Source organism: Lithobates pipiens, unplaced genomic scaffold (genome assembly GCF_037356315.1).
Source record: "Lithobates pipiens isolate NorthernLeopardFrog02 unplaced genomic scaffold, aLitPip1_a1.2 Scaffold_16, whole genome shotgun sequence".
Taxonomy (NCBI): domain Eukaryota; kingdom Metazoa; phylum Chordata; class Amphibia; order Anura; family Ranidae; genus Lithobates; species Lithobates pipiens.
In genome coordinates, this window is record NW_027507748.1 from 418,754,162 (window position 1) to 418,777,184 (window position 23,023).

General features: G+C 43.6%; 1 protein-coding gene across 1 annotated transcript; it reads right to left on the minus strand.

Annotated features, from left to right (window-relative positions):
* Nucleotides 1-219: 219 nt before the first annotated feature.
* On the minus strand, nt 220-9,745 carry RPL24 (ribosomal protein L24). Its single transcript, XM_077482471.1, has 6 exons — nt 9,667-9,745; nt 9,446-9,521; nt 6,723-6,833; nt 3,238-3,374; nt 1,250-1,307; nt 220-349 (listed from the first exon to the last, which is right to left on the minus strand). The coding sequence occupies exons 1-6, from the start codon at nt 9,669-9,671 to the stop codon at nt 269-271; spliced, it is 468 nt and encodes a 155-aa protein (XP_077338597.1). The 5' UTR covers nt 9,672-9,745; the 3' UTR covers nt 220-268.
* Nucleotides 9,746-23,023: the final 13,278 nt, after the last annotated feature.

The window sequence follows — 23,023 nt, forward strand, 5'->3', positions numbered from 1 at the left end:
TTATAGGTAGAGGTATAGAATTTCCCTGACAGGTGTGCTGTAAAAAAAAAAAAAAATACATGCTTTATCAGTGCATCAGCCCAAATTGCACAGCAATTTCAGGAAATCTATCATGCCATCCAACATTGCAGTGAATGAAGTTTTAAGTTTGTGTACATGTCAATGGCACTTTGATTCTATAGAAAGCTTAAGACCTTAATTTTAATTAAAACAAGCAGAGATTTTTCAAAATAGTACTTTATTAACACATCCAGTAGGAAAATGTTGCTTAGCGTTTTCCTCCAACACGAGGAGCCGCCATTTTTACTGGCTTGGCAATCTTCTGCTTGGGTGCAGCCTTTGTTGGACCCTAAAAAATGAAATTAGAGTTAATGTTTCATACAATTACAATAGTGTGAACAGCAGCAAATGTTCCATACAAATACCATGAAGTCAAACTCTAGAGCCCCCGCCCCCCCCCCCCCCCATTGCTATTACATTTTATTAACTGCTGCAGCCTAAATACCTTCTAAAGTGAGCCCCTAAATCTTTAGGGCAGACATTAGCTCTACCATAGAGCAATGTAAAGCCAAGGTTTTACAGGTCCTGGGATGTACTGGATATAAGGCAAGTCTACAGATTTACAGTGTAAAGCCTGGCCACTGAACATGCCATTAAGAGACAAAGTAGATTTGAAACTACTGAACTGATTAGATGCATCCACTGTTGGGTCATAACATTTCCAGAAGGCTACTGGTATGGACATCCAGAGCAAGGTGCTCAAATTAAATTTCAGCCAGTTCCTCAGATACAGCCCATATTTGCAGTGTACGGCCAAGCTTGACCAGTTCTCTTGTTCCCGAAAACCCAGAGGGCGCAATATGAACTGGACCCAGGCATGTGGGATATGCAGCTCCAAAACATGACTTTTTATCCCCCAATTCAACTCTCCTGCATTTACACCTCTTTTCTTGGACAGGTAGGCTCTTCTGGAACTATACAGGAAACTAAATGTTTTTTACTACAAATGTAGAAAAACCCCAGATTTAAGCCATAAATCCCCAAAAACCAGTGACAAACCCTGGCTGCAAAATAATCACCCATCCATTGCCAAGCACATGCAAAGTGAAATTTGTAACACATTAAAATGTCCTCTTTTTAAAAACTCATTGACCTTGAAAGATATAAGTCCCAACCAGCTATCAAAACAGGCTGTTTGTATGGGTTAAGACTTTAGCCATTTAATACAGACATTTGGAATATTCCTTACCTTAGCAGGAACGGTCTTTTTGGTGGCCTGTTTAGCCTTTTTTGCCTCTTTTGCAGCCCTTTAAAATTGGAAAAACATTTTGTTTAAGAGACAGTTTGTGAACCATAAGTACACCAAATATTTTAAGCTTTAGGTTGCAATTAGTGCTTTTATTCAAACACATACTGTGTGACATCTAAACATTTAGAAATGGGCTTAGTGAAATTTCCATGGATGATTATTGCCTATAAGTACAGTAAACAACTCCTAAACATGCACCGCTGGACTGGAGATAATTACTTGTGAAGCCGCCAGTGATATCAGTGCATGCACTCTAAAGGAATGGCATACCACACCATTCCTTCAGAGCCCTGTGCCATAAACAGCAGCATATCAAAGGACCAGAGCCCGCAAGGAAGACCGGGTGAAGATGGAAGCCCCATCAACAGTGACACCACACCGCTGGAGGGCTTTGTTTCACAATGTGCTAGTATTATAACTGCCCTGCAGGGGGGAAAAAAAAATGTCCCATTATTTCGCTTTACTTTTCTAAGTTTGACTCTTCAGACTGGAGTATAGGTTCGCTTGAATTCTAAGTTGCTGCCATGTCATGCCAGAATTCAGTCTTCCACCTACAAAATATGCATTAGACCCCTATATTTTACATTCCATTTACGAGATTTGACATTATGCACACCTAGTAGTCTATAAGACCATTTATTGGGTTAGCGACTTAACTATCTGCTCATGCTATTAAAACATCACGAGCGAGCATGAGACACAGAACAGGGATGAGTGTGTGTAAACACACTTCCCTGTTCTGAGGGGAGTGACGGATCGTGGTTCCTACGGTAGCGAATGGGAACACAATCAATTCCTCTAGACAGTCCCCTAAAGTTAGAATCCCCTCCCAGGGAACAGTTAACCCCTTGATTGCCCCTAGTGTTAACCACTTCACTGCCAGTGACCTTTACACAGTAATCAATGCATTTTTAGAGTACTGATTGCTGCATTAATGTCAATGGTCCCAAAAATGTGTCAATTGTTTGATGTGTCCGCCATAATGTCGCAGTCACGATAAAAATCGCAGCTTACTAATAAAAAAATGCTTTAACTATCTCCCATTTCAAGGATATGCAATTAGCGGACCTCCAGCTGTTGCAAAACTACAAGTCCCATCATGCCGCTGGGTGTCATGCTTGTGGCTGTCAGAGTCTTGGTATACCTCATGGGATTTGTAGTTCTGCAACAGCTGGAGGTCCACTAATTGCATAGCCCTGCCCCATTTTGTAGACACTAACTTTTGCGTAAACCAATCAATATACACTTACTGCGATTTTCTTTACCAAAAAGAATACATATCTGCTTAAAAACTGAGAATTTTTTTTTAAAAAGGGGATATTTATTATAGCAGAAAGTAGAGAATATCGTGTTTTTTCAAAATGGTCACTCTTGTTTATAGCGAGAACAAAAAAAAAAAAAAAAAAAAAAAAAAAAAAAAAAAAACAGGCGATCAAATACCACCAAAAGAAAGCTGTATTTGTGAGGGGGGGGGGAATGTAAATTTTGTTTGGGTGCAACATTGCAAGACCGCGCAATTGTCAGTTAAAACGACGCAGTGCTGCAGGAAGGGGGCAAGTTCTTCCAGGGCTTAAACACACAATATTCCCATCCTTTGAGCTCTGATGAAGTGTGTAGCGTTTGGACTACAAAAACACATGGCCTTTTATATACAATTGTGAACGAGAAACCTTTTCGGACTCAATTATAGAGTGGCACTTCAGGCGTTAAGTATCTTGACATCCAAAAGGTTAATTTGTAGAAACCTTAAGGTGTGCAGAAGCTGCCAGCCCCATGTCCAAAAACATTCTGAATTCACATACCATGGGATGACATCCAAACCAACTTTAATATGTTCCAGTGCCTCTAACCCACTCTGTTCGGCCAACATTAAGATGTGACAGATTACCTATAATAGAAACAATAAAATAAAATGAAGCTGGCCTTACCTAATAGCTTGTTCCCTCTGAGCCTTTCGCACTTCAGGCTTCTGGTTTCTCTTGGCCATAATTTCAGCCAGAGAAGCACCAGTAATAGCCCTCTGGAACTTCACTGCACGGCGAGAACGCTTTTTCTGGATTTCTTCCTGAAAAGATTAAACACTTAAAATGAAAATCACCTTTTAAATGTTGGCATCACTACATTGCAACACTGCTTTTCCATCGCTGCAGGATAAACCTCAGGGCCAACTTACACCAGACTCAACGCTGTGTTCATTTGAATGGGCTGAAATCACACTGGATTGCACAAAAGTAGTGCATGCACTACAGCACCATGTGATCTGGTGCCCACAAACTGCATTTGCGATCCGTTTTGAGTGCAATTTATTTGCACCCGTAACAGATCAAAGGCAGCGAGTTTTAAGCACGGTACAGAAAACTCACACAAAGGGTTTCCTACACCAGATTCTGGTGTGAACCGGCCCCCAATTGAGGTGTAAGATGTCTAGTCTATAGTAATTGTTTACATAACTAATGGTTTTAAAAATGTTAGAATCTTCAGACCCATTTAACAATATGATTTAGAGAACATTTATACCAAGTTGATGTGCTCTTAACCACATTAACTATTTCATTCACCAAAACAGTTCTTGGAGTAATCCACAATGAAATACAAACCAGATTCAAATTTAAGGCAGGTTTGAGGAAGACTGGTGCTTGAGAAGAAATTCCAGTTCTTAGCACCAGTACAAAAGACAAGGGTTAAATGGAACTAGTAAACATTGATAAAAAAGTCATGAAATTTGCTAGGGGAAGAGATCAGTGCTGTGCACAGCTGCATCTTTTCTCCCCTCTTTACACAGCACTCAAGCAGCAGGAGCCATTGGGTCTTGCTGCGGTCAGATGCAGCGAGGAGGAAGTAGGGGTGGGCCCAAGTCGCGCTATGCAAGTATATGGAGCACGGGGACTACACTCTCCCCCATAGCCAGTGCCTGGCCATGGTGGTCCCTCTAAAGGAGGAGCCAAGATGGCCACCGGGGGCCTCAGCAGAGAATCAGGGCCACTCTGAGCAATACCACTGTATAGAGCAGACAAGTTTAATGTTTGTTGTAATTTTTTAAAATTTAGTTTAGTAACACTAAGCTCCGCAGTGTAAAATTTATAAAAATATGCTGACATACCTCATTTCCAAACGACGCTCACGTGACTGGCTACTGGTCTCCTCACCCGATCTGATAGCTGCAGGGGGAGGCGCTGGTCATCTTGCACCGTCAGCCAGAACAAGTAAAGGAGACCAGCGGGCAGTCAGGGGAAATATTAAATCACATACACTCCGGAGCTTAACGTCCTCTAACAGAGGTAACTATAGAATGAAAACATTCTTAGAGCAGGAGGGGAGGCTCTAGGAGCGGAGGACAGAAGAGCTGCAGATGACAGGCACGTAAACTGAAACCAGCGCCAGGGCTCAGCAGCCATGATAAACCGTGGTCAGTTTACAAGGGGGGGCAAAACTGGGAATGTCAGCCAGGTATTTCAGACGATAAGGGTACAATATACACAGCACAAGCGCTGTATAGTATACTTTAAAGGAACAGGATACTTTTTAATATTTTTTTTAGGGTAACACTTTAATAATGCAAGCTAGCATTTCCTAAATGTAGGATATATCCACATACACCTTTCTGCCAGATGCTTTTCTCTTGTGGTCCAATAAGTGCTTAAAAGGGGACAGACTGACACTGGAAGCTAAAGAAAGCCACAAGATACTGCAATCAGCTGTCAATGTCCCAAGAAGCCAAAGACATACCATGTGCCTATCAAGTCCTGGCTTCAAGAATAATGCTCAATTGTCATCTAAGTGTCAAACAGTTTTTACTAGCCAATAGGGTCCACACCTCAGATATGGCACAACACCAGTAGGAGGGGGATTTAGCTTGAGCCAGAATTCATGAAATTTCAGGATTCTCTTACCAACCAAAAAGGTAATGGCAATCTTTCGATGTGCGGGACATTAAGAGTAACTGAAGGCAAAGATTTTCTTTTTAATACAATGAATGGTTAGCACTTCTAGTCCTGTGAAAGTTCACCTTACAGATTTTTCTGTAAAGGTGAACTTACCCTTTAAAGGTCCATGACCTTATTGGACATTCTCACTTCCTGCCCCGTTGACAAAGTTGTTGGGTAAAACCTCCCAAACAGTGCCACAAACTGCAAATATCTGGGTTTCCAAATCTTACCCCATATAAAAGTCTTATCTGTATCCAGGTTTGAAATGTCCTCACTGCCTGTCCTGGTTGCTGCTCAGTGGGACAAGCAGTAAGTGGACTCTTGAATATGGGGCCAAGACAGCAATAATAAAAAAAAAAGTTTTACATGATACAGGGCTAGCATTGCATCACTTCACGATAGGACCATCAAGCTTTCCAGCTCCGTATTTTACATCCAACTAGCAACATTACAGGCAAGAAAGAACTCAACATAAAGCTGACTCAATAGTGTGAATGACTCAATGGAGCCGGTTTACACACCTCCTGGACAACCCCGGTCCTTATTTGGAAAGTGCCCCGTGTGTCTGGCTCTGAATCATGTGAATACAGGCAGAAATTCGGACCAGATTGGTACTGGAATCTGAACAGGGACACTGACCCCCTGCTGTGAGCCGTGGCATGCGACTGAACCCAGCCTCAGTCAAGTCTGAAGAGACACCAACAGTGCAACTAGAAACAACCACCCACAACCTCTGCATTGCCATTGGTTTCTTATGCAACTAAGGGTCATGTCTTGCATTGATTGGCTAGTAGGCTGCGACACTTGATTCGAACACTGGAGAGCAAAACTTTTCTAAAGTTATGGGCTGCTGTGCGGCAGAGGTCCCTAGCACCGCTTTAGCCGCTGGCAGCATTGCTTTGCTGCAAGAGTAAAAGTATGCACAATAGGAGTGGGTATCCCCCCTCATACAATGCACTGCCAGTAGATATTAAAACAAAAAGCACAGACCCTCCATAGTTTTAATCTCTGCTTATGGCATCCTCAGTTCCTTAAAAGACCACTTAAAAGCTAGGTAGAATACTGCATAAAGACAAGGCGCTGGATACGATTCCCCGCACTACTCCTGTGTAAACAAACCCTCAAATCAGCCACAATTTAATTTCAACAACTGCTCCAGGAAAGAGAAATTGGCCAACTGCTATAATACATTCACATGATGCCCACTTGTAAAATGCATACAACAGACAGCTCGTTTACAATTACATTGGCTGAAAGGAACAGTTTGGAAATTGCCAAAATGCTGGCTCTTGGGAAAATTGCTAGTTGCCGGTGTTCTAAAATCGACCTGTAACAAACATGCGAATGAGCATCAATTTCCTATTTTATCTGTCTCAAGTAGCATCATGAAAGCCAGGAAACCTTAAACCAGCAGCAACTTATTTAGAATGGATATGCAGGACAGCCATCAACGATAGTAAAGGCTGCATTGCAGACGTGATACATACTGACTGCCCTTTCTTGTGTTTTCGTCTGTACAGAACAGTCCAGTTGATTTGTCGAGGGTTCCTCTTGGAAAGGAAGGCAGACTCACATTTTGCATTCAGGAACTGGAACACCTAAAGCATAAAACCAAAATGAATCAGACAACCATATATTCATTTTTTAAAGTTATTGTACAAGACATCTATTTAAAATACAGATATTCAGCTCAAAACTATCAGTGTTCTTTCAAACCTTGTTTCTATGTACAATGTATCGTGAGCTAGCTATATCTGCTGCTTATGTAGGCAGATCTTGTTTCTAGTTTCAGTCAGCTAATCTATAACAATGCACTCCATCCATGAATAATTGGTTGTCGATGCGCTAGCAAAGCTACAAAATGTGTGTATATAAAAAAATAAATATATATATATATATATATATATACACTCCCAGGATGCAATGCTCAGGCCTAAGGGTCTATTTAAACTACTTGCATTAGGCTGCAATGAGCCAAGTCGCTCAATGTAAGCTTAACACAATGACAAGCTTAAAAAAAACACCGTCTCCCAAAAATGTTAACAACTAAAGTTAAAAACACACAACGGTCCTAGTTGACAGCAGCAGAGCCTTGGGTTCCTGCTGCTGTCAACCTCTGGTGAGGAGGGATTGGGGGTGTGGCTTATCAGCACTGCGCCTCTATGGATGCACACAGCCTGGCTTGCCAAGGTAGCACCTGGAGTAAGGAGAGGTGACACCGCTGATAGTGGACTGCTCTGTGCAGCATACATTTTTAAAAACCTAAAATTAGATTTTAGTATCATGACAGCTCATTTACACCTGCTTTGCTTTGAGTGAGGCGACAGGCGATAAGAGGTGCTGCATCACCTCCTGCTTGTTTTAACCCCCTAAACAGCAGACAACTGCACATTGTGCGCTGCTGCAGTGTGGCCCCATTCACTTGAAAGGGTTGCAAGCAGTGCCTGCATGACCGGGGGGGATGTTGGGTTAATTCCTGCTGCGAGGCAAAGCATTGTGGAGTGTGTACACCCCTGGCTGCTGCTTCTACAGCAAAAGGGTGAGTGCTTGTGGGATGGTTAAAAAAAAAAATGCACCTAAATTGCATGGTTTTACCCCCCCCCCCCAATTGCACATGTAAATGAGCCTTAAGTCATTGTAAAGGCAGGTTTTTTTTTTTAATCAGAACGCATTCTATGCATTAAAGCAGAGTTCCGCCCTTTTAAAAGTCAGCAGCTACAAAAAGCATAGCCAACTTAATCAGACACTAACCTGTCCCACAGCCCAGCGATGCGGGCGCATGAAGCTTCGCTCCCCTCGGGGTGCCAGCATTTTAACTGGACACCCAGCTGTGGCTTCACAGCCAGGTGTGCACGGCCAGGCAATCTACTGGGACCTGCAACGTGTCCCGGAGGGAGAGGAACTTCCCTCCGGCACCGCCAGGGGAGGAAGTGGGAGCTGGGTGACTTAAAACTGGGTACCTGATCTCTTAAACCCCCCCCCCCCCCAAAAAAGCCAAATGTGGCATGTCAAGGGGTCACCAGCACTTAAAGCTGAAGTTCCATTTTTGGGTGTGACTCCGCTTTGAGGAAAAAAAAAAAAAAAAAACCTTGTGCATATCATTCCCCCCCCCCCATTACTTACCTGAGCCCCTGTCTCCAGCGAAGTCCACAAATGTGTAAGCCTTCCAGGACACTCCTGATTGGCCAAGACACATCAGTGGCACCCGCAGCTGTCAGTAAATCAGGAGAGAGAGGGGGCAGGACCAGGTCGGAGATCCTTGTCTGAATGGACACGGAGCTGTGACTCTGATTGGGCGCCCCAATAGAAAGCTGCTGGCTGTGGGGGCACTCAATAGCAGGGAGGGGCCAGGAACAGCAAAGAGGGACCCAAGAAGAGGAGGCTCTAGGCTGCTCTGTGCAAAACCACTAAACAGGGGTATAAACTCTTACCAAACCTCACACAAGAAGCTACAATCACTAAGTTAAAAAGCCTTCTGCCATCCTAATTACCTGAGATTCATCTAGATCCAGCGATGTTGCAGGAGAGACTGGGCTGTCCAGGGCACCTCATTGGCTGAGACAGCAACGAAGCGCCATTGGCTCCAGCTGCTGCCAACATAGCAAAGAAAGGGGGTCGGGCCAGGCCACAGCTCCCTGTCCAAATGGACACAGGGAGCTACCGCTCGGGGTGCCCCCATAGCAAATTGCTTGCTGTGGGGGCACTCAACAGGAGGGAGTCAAGATCACAGAAGAGACCCAAGGAGGATCTGGGCTGTTCTGTGCAAAAACACTACAACGTCACAAAAACAACATGTTATTTTTAACAGGGGGGAAAAAAAAAAAAAAAAGGACTTCAGTATCACTTTACTGCACATGGCCTAGATCAAGCCTAAACCACCAATTGCTATGCCTGAACATAACCCGATGGAGGAGGGGAGATTATGGCTTTAACTATGACCAACAGGTAGTGTAATGGAAGGCAGAGACCTTATGTGACATCGTGTAAGGTCAGGAGGTGGGAGGCTGTGTAGACTGAACAGTATCATCCAATGTGGTGTACATAGTCCTAGGCAAGGCCTGACCATTCTCCTATAGAGCGGTGACTGGCCGCTCTCTATCCCCAGAGACCTGCTCTAGTCCCTGACAAGGCCCAGGCCTGTACTACACATTCCGCCCCGAGGCATGCTGGGAATCGTAGTCCACCCCGAACACACAGCCCGCTCCCATACCTTGCCGTCAGTCCTGGCGTACCGCCGGCCATGGCCCGGGTAGATCTTGTAACCGCTGAAGCTGCACAGCTCGACCCTACAACGAGAAAATGAGAGGCGGTGAGTGAGTGAGAGGCCCGGGGCCACCAGCCGCCCATGTTATCGGAGCGGAGGAGCCGCCTGACAGGCAGGATGACAACGGATTCATTCAGAGACATTTCACTAATATCAGCTCCGCTTACTTCATGGCGCCGGCTAAAATGGCGAAGAGGAAGAGAGGATTGTGGGTAATGTCATATATATAGCGTCGCCTGGAGGGGGCGGGACGCACGCTGTGTAACACATTCAGTGCTGGGGTGAAGTCACTGGAAGAAGTCTATAGAGAGCTCAATGGAATGTATTGCAGCTTACCAGCCATTAGATGTCATTAGATGTCAGGCTGTATTCCTTCTTTTATTTTCACCTGGTGGTAATACATAATAAAACTAGGAGTGTTGTTACTATAGAACTCTTCCCTCTCTTCCTCATATCTGTGAGGTGTTTTTGTAGCTCCCTGAATAGATTTTTTTGGCGGCTGTTCCAAAGAAACACCCCCAACTAATCCTATACATAACGGTACAGTATTAGTAATACATGTAGGTTGTGTCATTCATTTTCTTTTTAACTGATTTAATAGCGGGCATTTTCACCCCCTTCCTGCCCAAGCTAATTTCCAACTTTCAGCGCTCTCACATTTTGAATGACAATTGCGCGGTCATGCAACACTGTATCATTATGACATTTTTATCATTTTCTCCCCACAAATAGAGCTTTCATTTGTTGGTATTTAATAATGGCTGGGTTTTTTATTTTTTGCTAAAAAAAAATGAAAAAAGACTGAACATTTTGAAAAAAATATTGTTTTCTTTGTCAGAAAATTTTGTAAATAAGTAATAAATATACTAGACTGTATATATATATATATATATATATATATATATATATATATATATATATATATATATATATATAGTACAGGGATATGCAATTAGTGGACCTCCAGCTGTTGTAAAACTACAAGTCCCATCATGCCTATGCCTCTAAGTGTCATGCTTGTGGCTCTCAGAGTCTTGCTATGCCTCATGGGACTTGTAGTTTTGCAAGCTGGAGGTCAGCCAATTGCATATCCCTGGTCTAGCATATATAAAAAAATGTTTTAAAAATTTTCAGTCTTTTTTGTATTTCAGTCTTTTTTGTATTGCATGTATATATATATATATATATATATATATATATATATGAAATACACTGCCTGCACTAAATAACCTGCCTGCCTAATTTAGCTCAGTCTCTCTCTCTCTGTCCATGCCAACAACACTACACATGGCAGCCTGTTGGAAGCAGTTTTATATAGTGTGGAGCGTGGACTTAGTCCCTCTGAGTTTTCTACCCCTTCCCGCTTGCCGTATAGTAAATTGACAGCAGGTGGGATTCCATCTCATTCTGGGACAACGCCCCAGTGTCACCGCTCTATCCCTAGGACATGGCACGACCCCCCGATATCAGTAAAGAGCTGACGACGTGGCTCTTTACCCATGTGACTGGCTGTGTCCGGTCACATGTACACGTGGAAGTGCCATTTATCGTCTCTCCTTGCCTCACACTGACAGAGTATGAGGCAAACTCCTTGCAGGGGAGACCTGTACAGGTAATCAGGGCACTGATCATCAGTGCCCTGATGATCAGTGCAGCTCCAGCAGTGCCCAGGAGTGATGTTAGTCTGTGCCAGTGACACCATCAATGCCCATCAGTGATGCCAGTTTGTGCTGCATTTCAGTGCCCATCAGTGAAGCCAGTCCATGCTGCATTTCAGTGCCCATCAGTGAGTCCAGTCACAGCTGCATTTCAGTGCCCATCAGTGATGCCAGTCCATGCTGAATTTCAGTGCCCATCAGTGATGCCAGTCCAGGCTGCATTTCAGTGCCCATCAGTGATGCCAGTCAGTGTTGCATTTCAGTGCCCAACAGTGACACCAATCAGTGTCCATCAGTGATACCAGTTAATACTGCATTTTAGTGCACATCAGTGCCACCTATCAGTGCTCACTAGTGCAGCATATTAGTGCCTCCTCATCAGTGCCACCCATCAGTGCAGCCTATACATCAGTGAAGGAGAATATATATATATATATATATATATATATATATATATATATATATACTCTGCATTTAGTGTAGACTATATTCAGTGAATACTCTATTTTCAATTAGTGCAGGCAGTGTATTTCATATATATATGTATATATACATATACAGTATATACTCAGCTTTCAGTGTAGAATAGATATTCAGTGTAGACTCGATATTCAGTCAGTGCAGACAGTGTAGTAGATATAACAGTGTATTGAAGTTGTTAAGGGGAACCCTGCGCCAAAGTAAAAACGATGGCGTGGGGTTCTCCCCTCCCCAAATCCATACCAGACCCTTATCCATACCAGACCCTTATCCGAGTATGCAACCTGGCAGGTCAGGATGGGGGGGACGAGCGAGCGCCCCCCCCCCTTCCTGGACCACACCAGGTCGCTCACCATCAACATCTTTTTTTTTAAATAAAGGAATTGTTAGAAACTGTATTCCAGATTCCGATCGGTCCACATCGACACGGGGGCAAGATGCTTTGGGGGGGACCTCAAAGCACCCTCCCCATGTTGAGGGTATGTGGCCTGGTATGGTTTAGGAGGGGGGCACTCACTGGCCCCCCATCCTGTCCTCCAGGCTGCATGCTCGGATAAGGGTCTGGTGTGGATTTTGGGGAGGACCCCCACGCCAATTTTTTTTTTACATTTTGGCATGGAGTTCCCCTTAAAATCCATACCAGACCTAAAGGACCTGGCATGGATTGGGGGGGAGGGCAGGCTGTTTTCTTTTTTTAAATTTTGGCCTGGACTTCCCCTTAGTATCCATACCAGATCCAAAGGGCCTGGTATGGATGGGGGGGACCCGCACCTTTTTTTTTCCTTCATTTTTATCTATATTACCAGGAGCCAGCAAACATTACAGCCACGAACAAGTTTAAATTACATTTCATATTACATTGCTGCAGCACTGTAAAACTCATCTCACAAATGCGCTACTTTACAGGCAGACTAAGGGCCCCCCCAGGCATGATATTTAAAGGAATAATAATATTAAATTATTAAAATCACTGCTCCTGAAATTTTTTTATTTTTGCATTGATACATGTCCCCTGGGGCAGGACCAGGGTCCCCAAACACTTTTTGGCAATAACATGCATATAAACTTTTAAAATGGGCACTTTTGATTTTTTTATGTTCATGTCCCATAGACTTATATGGCACTGTGTCATTTTAACTGACAATTTCCCGGTCTTGCAATGCTGTACCCAAACAAAATTGATGTCCCTTTTTCCCCACAAATAGAGCTTTCTTTTGGTGGTATTTGATCACCTCTGCGTTTTTTGGGGGTTTTTTGCGCTATAAACAAAAAAAGAGCAAAAATTTGGGGAAAAAAAACAAAACAATAACTTTTACTTTTTGCTATAATAAATATACTCAAAAAACGAAAAAAAAAAAATGTCTTCATCAGTTTAGGCCAATATGTATTCTTCTACATATTTTTGGTAAAATAAAATCGCAATAAGCTTATATTGATTGGTTTTCGCAAAAGTTATAGCGTCTACAAAATAGGGGATAGATTTATGGCATTTTTATTATTATTATTATAATTTTTTTTTTTTACTAATAATGGTGGAGATCTGGGATTTTTAGCGTGACTGCGACATTGCGGGGGACAGATCGGACACTTGACACTTTTTTGGGACCATTGACATTTATACAGTAGACATGTGCATTCGTTTTCGTCCGAATGCATTTTCGTCCGAATTTCAGCTATTTTCGTTTTCGTTTTGACAAACGATAACGAAAGCACAAAATCCGAAAAACGAAAGATCCGACATAAATAAATGCTTTATTTTCGTTTTCATTGTTACAACAGTTCGATATAGAATAGGAGATTCGACATGACTCTGACGATAACAATCTGTCTATAGAACCTGTGGTCGAATGTGCTTAACCTTACCTCTATTAGTCCAAGATTATATAGAGAAAATATTCGACAGAGAAAAAAGATTTGACAGAGAGAAAAGATTCTGCAAGTTACTGTCCTAAAAAGTGTTTGGGGACCCGGGTCCTGCCCCAGGGGACATGTATCAATGCAAAAAAAAGTTTTAAAAACGGCCGTTTTTTCGGGAGCAGTGATTTTAATAATGATTAAAGTGAAACAATAAAAGTGTAATATTCCTTTAAATTTCGTAGGGGGGGGTTGTCTATAGTATGCCTGTGAAGGGGCGCATGTTTCCCGTGCTTAGAATTGTCCCTGCACAAAGTGTCATTTATGCAGGAAAAAAAGTCCTTTAAAATCACTCGCAGCTATAATGAATTGTCGGCTCCCGTAATACAGAGAACACTCATTGAAAGTCATTGATAAAAAAATAAATAAATAAATAAAAAAAAAAGCGTGGGGGTCCCCCAAATTCAATTTCCAGGCCCTTCAGGTCTGGTATGGATATTAAGGGGAACCCTGCCTCAAATTTAAGAAAAAATTTGACGTGGGGTTCCCCCTAAATATCCATAACCAGACCCTTCAGGTCTGGTATGGATATTAAGGGGAACCCCGCATCAAATTTAAAAAAAATTTGACATGGGGTTCCCCCTAAAAATCCATACCAGACCCTTTATCCGAGCACGCAACCTGGCAGGCCGCAGGAAAAGAGGGGGGGACGAGAGAGCGGCCCCCCCTCCCTCCTGAACCGTACCAGGCCACATGCCCTCAACATTGGGAGGATGCTTTGGGGGTCCGTGACCCCTCAAAGCACCTTGTCCCCATGTTGATGAGGACAAGGGCCTCATCCCCACAACCCTGGCCGGTGGTTGTGGAGGTCTGCGGGCGGGGGGCTTATCAGAATCTGGAAGCCCCCTTTAACAAGGGGACCCCCAGATCCCGGCCCCCCCCCTGTTTGAAATGGTAAGGGGGTACAAAAGTACCCCTACCATTTCACAAAGAAAGTGTAAAAAATGGTTAAATAAAACAAACACACTTTTGAAAAATTCCTTTATTAAAAATAAAAAAAAGATTCCAGCGGCGGTAATCCACTCTTGCTATCCAGCGACGGACGGTCAGCTCTCCATCGATGTCTAATGTCATCCAGCGCAGCGCAGCATCCTTCTTCTGTCTCCGTGGAGGAGACACTACAGACATTCCGGCGGCTTGACGTTTCTTATATAGGGTGGGCGGGGCCACCCGTCACCTGACCCCGCCCCCCTCTGACGCAAGGGAAAACCCGGGGTTCCCTGTGACGTAGGGGTGACCCGCACCCCTCTGATGTAACACAGGCAGGTTTCCGTTACATCAGAGGGGGGCGGGGTCACCCATACGTCACGGGGAACCCCGGGTTTCCCCTTGCGTCAGAGGGGGGCGGGGTCAGGTGACGGGTGGCCCCGCCCTCCGTATATAAGAAACGTCAGCGCCGGAATGCCTCCAGTGTCTCCGTGGAGGAGACAGAAGAAGGATGCTGCGCTGCGCTGGATGACATTAGACATCGATGGAGAGCTGACCGTCCGTCGCTGGATAGCAAGAGTGGATTACCGCCGCTGGAATCTTTTTTTATTTTTAATAAAGGAATTTTTAAAAAGTGTGTTTGTTTTATTTAAACATTTTTTACACTTTCTTTGTGAAATGGTAGGGGTACTTTTGTACCCCCTTACCATTTCAAACAGGGGGGGGGGCCGGGATCTGGGGGTCCCCTTGTTAAAGGGGGCTTCCAGATTCTGATAAGCCCCCCGCCCGCAGACCTCCACAACCACCGGCCAGGGTTGTGGGGATGAGGCCCTTGTCCTCATCAACATGGGGACAAGGTGCTTTGAGGGGTCACGGACCCCCAAAGCATCCTCCCAATGTTGAGGGCATGTGGCCTGGTACGGTTCAGGAGGGAGGGGGGGCCGCTTTCTCGTCCCCCCCTCTTTTCCTGCGGCCTGCAAGGTTGCGTGCTCGGATAAAGGGTCTGGTATGGATTTTTAGGGGGAACCCCACGTCAATTTTTTTTTTTATTTGACGCGGGGTTCCCCTTAATATCCATACCAGACCTGAAGGGTCTGGTTATGGATATTTAGGGGGAACCCCACGTCAAATTTTTTCTTAAATTTGAGGCAGGGTTCTCCTTAATATCCATACCAGACCTGAAGGGCCTGGTAATTGAATTTGGGGGACCCCCACGCTTTTTTTTTTATTTATTTATTTATTTATTTTTTTATCAATGACTTTCAATGAGTGTTCTCTGTATTACGGGAGCCGACAATTCATTATAGCTGCGAGTGATTTTAAAGGACTTTTTTTCCTGCATAAATGACACTTTGTGCAGGGACAGTTCTAAGCACGGGAAACATGCGCCCCTTCACAGGCATACTATAGACAACCCCCCCCTTAGAAATTTAAAGGAATATTACACTTTTATTGTTTCACTTTAATCATTATTAAAATCACTGCTCCCGAAAAAACGGCCGTTTTTAAAACTTTTTTTTGCATTGATACATGTCCCCTGGGGCAGGACCCAGGTCCCCAAACACTTTTTAGGACAGTAACTTGCAAATTAGCCTTTAAAATTAGCACTTTAGATTTTGAACGTTGGAGTCCCATAGACTTTAATAGGGTTCTAAAGTATGCTATATAGTTAGCTCCGTCGAATCTTCTTTATACATTCGACAGACACCATAAGCCTTCCAAGACAGATTCGACCGTAATTCATGTGGATTTTCGGACGAATGCAATTTTTGAACGAAAAACGAAATAAATAAAAACGAATTTCGGGAGTAACTAAATAAATTAAGTTTTCAGACGAAAACGAAATTCCGAAACGAAATATTTTACTCTGCACATGTCTATTATACAGCGATCAGAGTTAAAAATAGCCACTGATTACTGTATAAATGTCACTGGCAGGGAAGGGGTTAACACTAGGGGGCGATCAAGGAGTTAAGTGGGTTCCCTGGGAGCCCAGCCCCCAACTGTATGGGGGCTGGGCTAACTGGAAGAAGGAGAAAGATTGCTGTTCCTAATCACTAGGAACAGCAGATCTCTCTCGAACTCCCCTGTCAGAACGCAGATCAGTCTGTTTACATTGACAGATTGTTTTTTACCCTGTGGCGTTTCAGCAGCAAAGTACAATACTCTGATTCGATGGCTGCCGATTGCTAGGGGCAATGGCTGTGCAGGGTACCATGGGAAATCCCAGAAATGAGCCCCCAAAGATCCCTACACTCTGTACGTAGCACACCACAGAACCCTGTGCACTCTCTGCCTATCACTTTTCTTAAAACCTGCACTCTGTGCATATGCACTCCAGAACCCTACACTCTGTACCTAGCGCTCTCCTGAACCCTATGACCTGTACATAACGCATTACAGAACCCTGCACTCTGTGCATAATGTACTCCATAACCCTGCAACCTTTTATTCTTTTTTTTTTTAATGACTGTGCTGGGGTTTGTATGTATCTATGAGACCCTTGTTTAGTAAGCCTTACCGTGAATATCTCCTAAACTTGCATAGTTGCACTGAAGAAATGGCTTGCTCGTGACGTTTCTTCAAGAGCCATGCCGTGACCGGCGGCTCCCGTGCCGTCATTGTGGCTCCTGCCAATCACAGCACTGGAGCCTGCGAACCCGGAAATAACTTCAATCTAAGGTAAGTATTTCATAATGAGCTAGTATGCGATGCATACTAGCCTATTATGCCTTTGTCTTGCAGTTTTTTTTTTTTTTTTGGAGTTTACAACCACTTTAAGTGGAGCATTTATGCTTCAGTTATGGGTGGAGCTGAAAAGAATTATCTCCATAAAAAAGCCTGGATCCATATCCTTATTAGTAACAGTTTTGAAAATGACATTTGTGGTTGAACCAATTAATGTTAAATATATGCTTTTCAGTTATGGGTGGAACCGGGAAGATGAATATTGTTTCATATATAAATGAGAATTCCTGTCTTGAATTTTAATGGAGTTTTTGGGCTAGTATTCCCCTTAACGGAGATTAGGGGGAGAGGGGGGATCTTAGTGATGATGTTTAAAATGCAGGAATGTGTGGCAGGCAATCAGATGTCATATCAGTAAAGTGTAACTCCAGGCACCAGTTTTTGAATGATAAATCAGTGCAGTTGTGATAAAATCTCACTGTCTGCTTGTCTACCTTATCTCCATGTAGGCCTTTGCTGCTTTGCAAGATCCCTTTATGTACTGTATGTCGAGGTGGGGATGCAGCTTCTGGTCATATGATGCTTTTGGGACAGAAATATGGGGGCGCTGCCATTGCAGGCTCATTCTCATCCTTCAACCAATCAAAGTTATTTAGTAGGTTCGCAGGACTTCCGATTTCACTGTCTCACCTCCATTTTTCTGTCCACGTTTCTTATTTTTTACTGGTGATGATGTGCATGGGTGAAAAAAAGAGAAACCCTGAGCGGGTAGACTTTCGGATGGGAGACATAGCCGGTTTTGCTCGCTAGTGATGGGGCAGCAAGGAAAGGACATCTAATTGGTCCTTCTAGGGAGAGAGCGATTCCATAGAGCAGCCTTTATCAACCTTTTCAACACAGAGGAACCCTTGAAATAGTTCTCGGGTCTCGAGGAACCCCTGCAAAAAAATTTATAAATCTACAACTCATGACACATTAGTGTGATGGTCAGTTGGAAGAATGGTCCTTACACTTGTGGTCATTGGGAAGAATTTTCTCCTTAAAGATAGTTAAAAAGATCAATGGTGTCGTGGGAACTTATCTGAGAGGTAGAAATCGCCCAATACTGAAGGAACCCCTAGCAACCTCTGGAGAAGTCTCCTGGTTGAGAATCACTGCCATAGAGCCTGGCAGGACATTTCTTAGGCTGGCTATAAAGTATACAATTTTCTTTTTCAATTTCCTTTAGATTTACCTTCAACTAAGTAGTACAGGGGCCTGCCAGATCGCATACAAATTAAAAGTGTTTAGGCTTGACCTCATAGTATATGGTTTTGGTAAATCTAAAAATTGTACAAAAAATTGTATAATGTATGGCCAGCCTTAGGCTGATGTCAGGTGGTTAATATGCAGCTAGTGATCCTGCTGCTGGCAATTTATGGAAATCTAAGAGGCTGTCTGTTTGTTCCTATTGAATGGCTTCCAAGATATCGCTCCCATTGCTAGCAATTTGCAATTCAGCAGTGTTTGAACAAATGATAGAGCCGCAGATAGCTGCATCTAGGTCCTTGGTGCCCAGCGTGCTGCCCTGGGGCCACATGCGACCACTTGGCACTCTTTGTGCAATTCTCGGGGCCCCTGCAGGCACTAATCTGTGTTTCACTATTGCTCTGCTATAGTAGTGATTTCTATCAGTCTCATGTAAAATGTCCCCGTCCATGACTTTCTCCTGAAGCATACTGTAGGGGGTGATTCCTTTCCCAATCTTTAACAACTCCTATAGCATGTTCACAGTCTCTGACAGTCTCTTGTAGTATGTCCGCAGTTCCCAACCATCTCTTGTATCATGTATGCGGTCTCTGACCGTCTATATTGTATCATATCCTCGAGGAAAACAGGGCATCCCCCACTTGGAGAAGGGACTGTTGAGGCAACAAGATTCATTCATTAAAATATGTATTTTATTTGATACATATTAGCAAAAGAAGAGCACACATATAAATTTGTGTCTGTATAAAAGCAACAAAAGTTCATCATTCACTATACAACCATATTGTTGATGAACATATATTATACTGGAGACAACATGAGTATATTATATATTCATCTGCATTCTGCATCCCTTATCTATTTCAAAGCATCGCTTCAAATTCTGAGCGGATTGTACCTCAACAAAAGTCTTTGCACTCTGCATCTTGCAATCTGTAGCAGGAGTTTATGAGAAGACATGTGATTGCACTTATGTGTATGCTTTGTTTATAGGCTGATGTTGGAGAAGTGAGTCTACATTCAAGGTATTGTTTGGTAAAGCCCCCATGTGTAGGCAAGTGTGGATTAATGGAAGGTGAAGCGATTATCAAAAAAAAAAAGGGGGGCACAGCTACATTGCATGTTATCAGCAGCATTATTATTTAGGTTTACAGGTACTTTAACCTCTTCATGACTGCAGATTTCAAGGAGGGCATCTATTGACCTTCTCCCGTGATCACACTTCCGACGGCACGCATTGGCAGTGATCACAGATTGAGGTAAAGAGCCATTCACGGCGGCTCTTAACATGTGACAAGCTGTGTCCAATCACAGCTGATCACAATAAAACAGGATTTGCTGCTTATCGGCAGTCTTCTCCTCATGCTGACAACAGGTGAGGAGAGGAGAGCCGGTAAGTGCCAATCCACACAGGGGACATCTACACTGATAATCAGGGCACTGATCATCAGTGTAGCCCCAACAGTGCCCATCAGTTCCATCTCATCTGTGCAGCCTATCAGTGACCATCAGTGTAGCCTCATCATTGCACATCAGTGAAGGAGAAAAGTCACTTATTTACAAAATTTTATAACAGAAACAATGAAAAACTTTTTATTTTTTTTCTGTCTTTTTTTTTTATTTGTTTAGCAAAAAATAAACCCAATGGCCATTAAAATGGAGTTCAACCCAAAAGTGGAAGCTCTGCTTATCTGAGTCCTCCCCCCCTCCAGTGCCACATTTGGCACCTTTCGGGGGGGAGACAGTTACCGTTTTTTGACAGGTACCTATCCCCAGTTCCGTGAGATCACGCCGCAGCACAATCACGCAAAAGTTCGGCCCCCTTTCCCCGCCATTCAGAAAGCGCAGCGCACTTTGCACATGCACAGTAGGGAACTTAATGTGAAGCCTAAAGTCTTTACTGCCAGGTTATCTTACTACGAATGGCAGCGGCAGCACCAGAGAGCCGATGGAAACATCGGCTGGGGTGCTGACATTGCTGGATTCAAGGACAGGTAAGTGTACTAATATTAAAAGTTAGCAGTTACAATATAGTAATTAAATAAAATCAGTCTCAAAAAAATGAAAAAGTTTGTTTGGATACAGTGTTGCATGACCGAGCAATAGTCATTCAAAGTAAAGCTCTGAGAGATGAAAATTGGCCTGGGCAGGAAGTGGCTGAAAGTGCCCCATCACCACCCTATGCATGTAAGTGTTAAAACTGAACTGTAGGCAGAAATGAATGATCTCAACAGGCCTAATTCACAAACTTAACACACTAGGATCAAAAAATGACCACGTATTTTCAGCAGTCCAATGAGATATGAAGCTAGACACATGGCGAAATGAAAGAGCCTGTCAGGAAGAACGTATGAGCAGTTAGGATGGCTCTTCTAGATGTCATCCTGTGTATAGGTGCAGCCTAGTTCATGGTCCTTTACATGCACGTTTGCAATTGTTGCTTGCATTGGAGCCATGCAGGCCATTTAAACTGAGCCTGTGCTATGCTTTAGTGCTGTCTTGTCTCCAGCCTTCCCATGCATAACCTGCAACCTGTTACTCTGCATCCGATTACTTTTACTGACTCGACTTGTCTTGACTGCTTCTGAACTTTACTTGCACTTACCCTGGCCTGCCACTGACCCTGCCTGTGCCCCTTGCTTCTGCTCCACTGATATGTTACCGAATCGCCTGTATCCTGAATTCACTCCTGCCTACGTTTCTACACCTAATTTGTCTGTCCATGTATGACCTGGCTAGTCTGACTCTGCCTCTGTTTTGATTGCTGCTGGACAACCTGCCTCTGCCCACAATCCACTGGTGCCCGCTTAGTGCCTGTCTGCTGCTGCCCGTGACAACCTGCTCACTCATGTCCATCTGGCACTCCTGCTCAGCTGTGGTCCACTGTCTTCTTCTGCTTGATCCGTGTTTTCCTTCCATCCATGTTGCTAGCAAGACCAACAAGCACTCATGCCACTCTGTAGTCCTGCGCCACCTGTCCACTCCATCAGGGCCCCCCGATCCAGACCATGTCAGGCTCTTCTACCAGGTATGTGACAAAGCCTTATCCTTGTGGAAACACTTTGTGAATTAAACCTATTTATCTTACTCTGTGTCAGGAGCATGTAAGGTCATGCTCCTCATTCCAGCATCCTGGTTTTGGCTGTGGGATTCTCCTTGTCTGTCCCCCTGCAAGGCGATCGATGTGGTCAGTTCCTGGATGGAGACCAAACTTGATTTAAGCCCAGCCAAGACTGAAGTCTCATGCTTGTGATATTGAGTTTGTTAAACATGCTCCCTGTATGTCTGCCCTGCTCTGCTATATCGGATTCCCTTGTTGACAACCTTGGATCAGGTATTGCCTATTCTCTGAAATCCACCTGCCTTTTGACTACAGATTGGACCCCAACTACACTTAACCTTACCTGCCTTGTATTGTCATTGAACCACTCTTCCTGTCCACCAACCAAAAGCACCTGTTTGCTGTGCTCAGCTCTCACTTGCACTGGCATGGTGGCCAGGCACTATAGCATTGTGTACAAGTATAACGAGCCGAGAAAAATTAAGTTCAATAGCCAGTGCAGCTCGTCTGCTTGATTCCGAGCATGCGTGGAATTTTGTGCGTCGGAATTGTGTACACACAATCTGAATTTCCGACAGCGGATTTTGTTGTCGGAAAATTTGAGATCCAGCGCTCAAATTTTTGTTGTCGGAAATTCCGACAGCAAATGTCCGATGGAGCACACACATGGTCGGAATTTCCGACAACAAGCTCACATGGAAAATCTGTTGTCGGAAATTCCGACCGTGTGTACGCAACATTACGCTTATCTTAGGAAGACAGTAGAATTCAGCAGCAAAGAGGGGTAATAATGCCTTTCTTAGATTTTTTTATTATTCATTACAGGTATTAATATAGCACTATCAATTTACAAAGCACTTTTATTGTACATTTACATTGGTCCCAACCCTCAAAGAGCTTACAATCTAAGGTCCCTAACTTACTAGGGCCAATTTAGGCAGGAGTCAAATAACTTACTAGCATGTATTTGGATTGTGGGAGGAACCTATTGCTGCTGGGGCGAAAGTGGGTATAATGAAGAGATTTGAACGCCTCAGGTTTTTCTCGCCGTTGGCGTCCCTGTTTGGGTAATAGAGATGGTGAATCTCTTTATCTCTTGAATCCCTGCTAACCCCGACTCTTGCCACAGTCTACCAGAACATATGGTCTGGCGGTGTCTATCTTCAGACTGAAGTGAAAGCTTGTCAATTTTGGATTATTATCAGAACAGAAATAAATTACACAAGTCTTCAAATGGGAAAACTAGTTTTGGTGACAAACATGGATTACCTCACTTTTGGCTATGGGATAGGAAGTGAATCTTGATGGTACACACATGGCAAAGAAATGGACAGGGGTTATTACCCTCCCTTATTTTAACCAAAATGTAAAAAAAGTTGTCTTTAGTTCTAGTTTAAAGTGGAGTTCCCCCGAAAAAAATATATAAATAAAAGTCAGCATCTACAAATACTGTAGCTGATGACTTTTAATATTGGCATAGTTGCCTGTCCAGGGAGTCCGCAATGTCCTCACCCGAAGCCTATCTGTCTCTCGGCTCCCGGGTGCCAA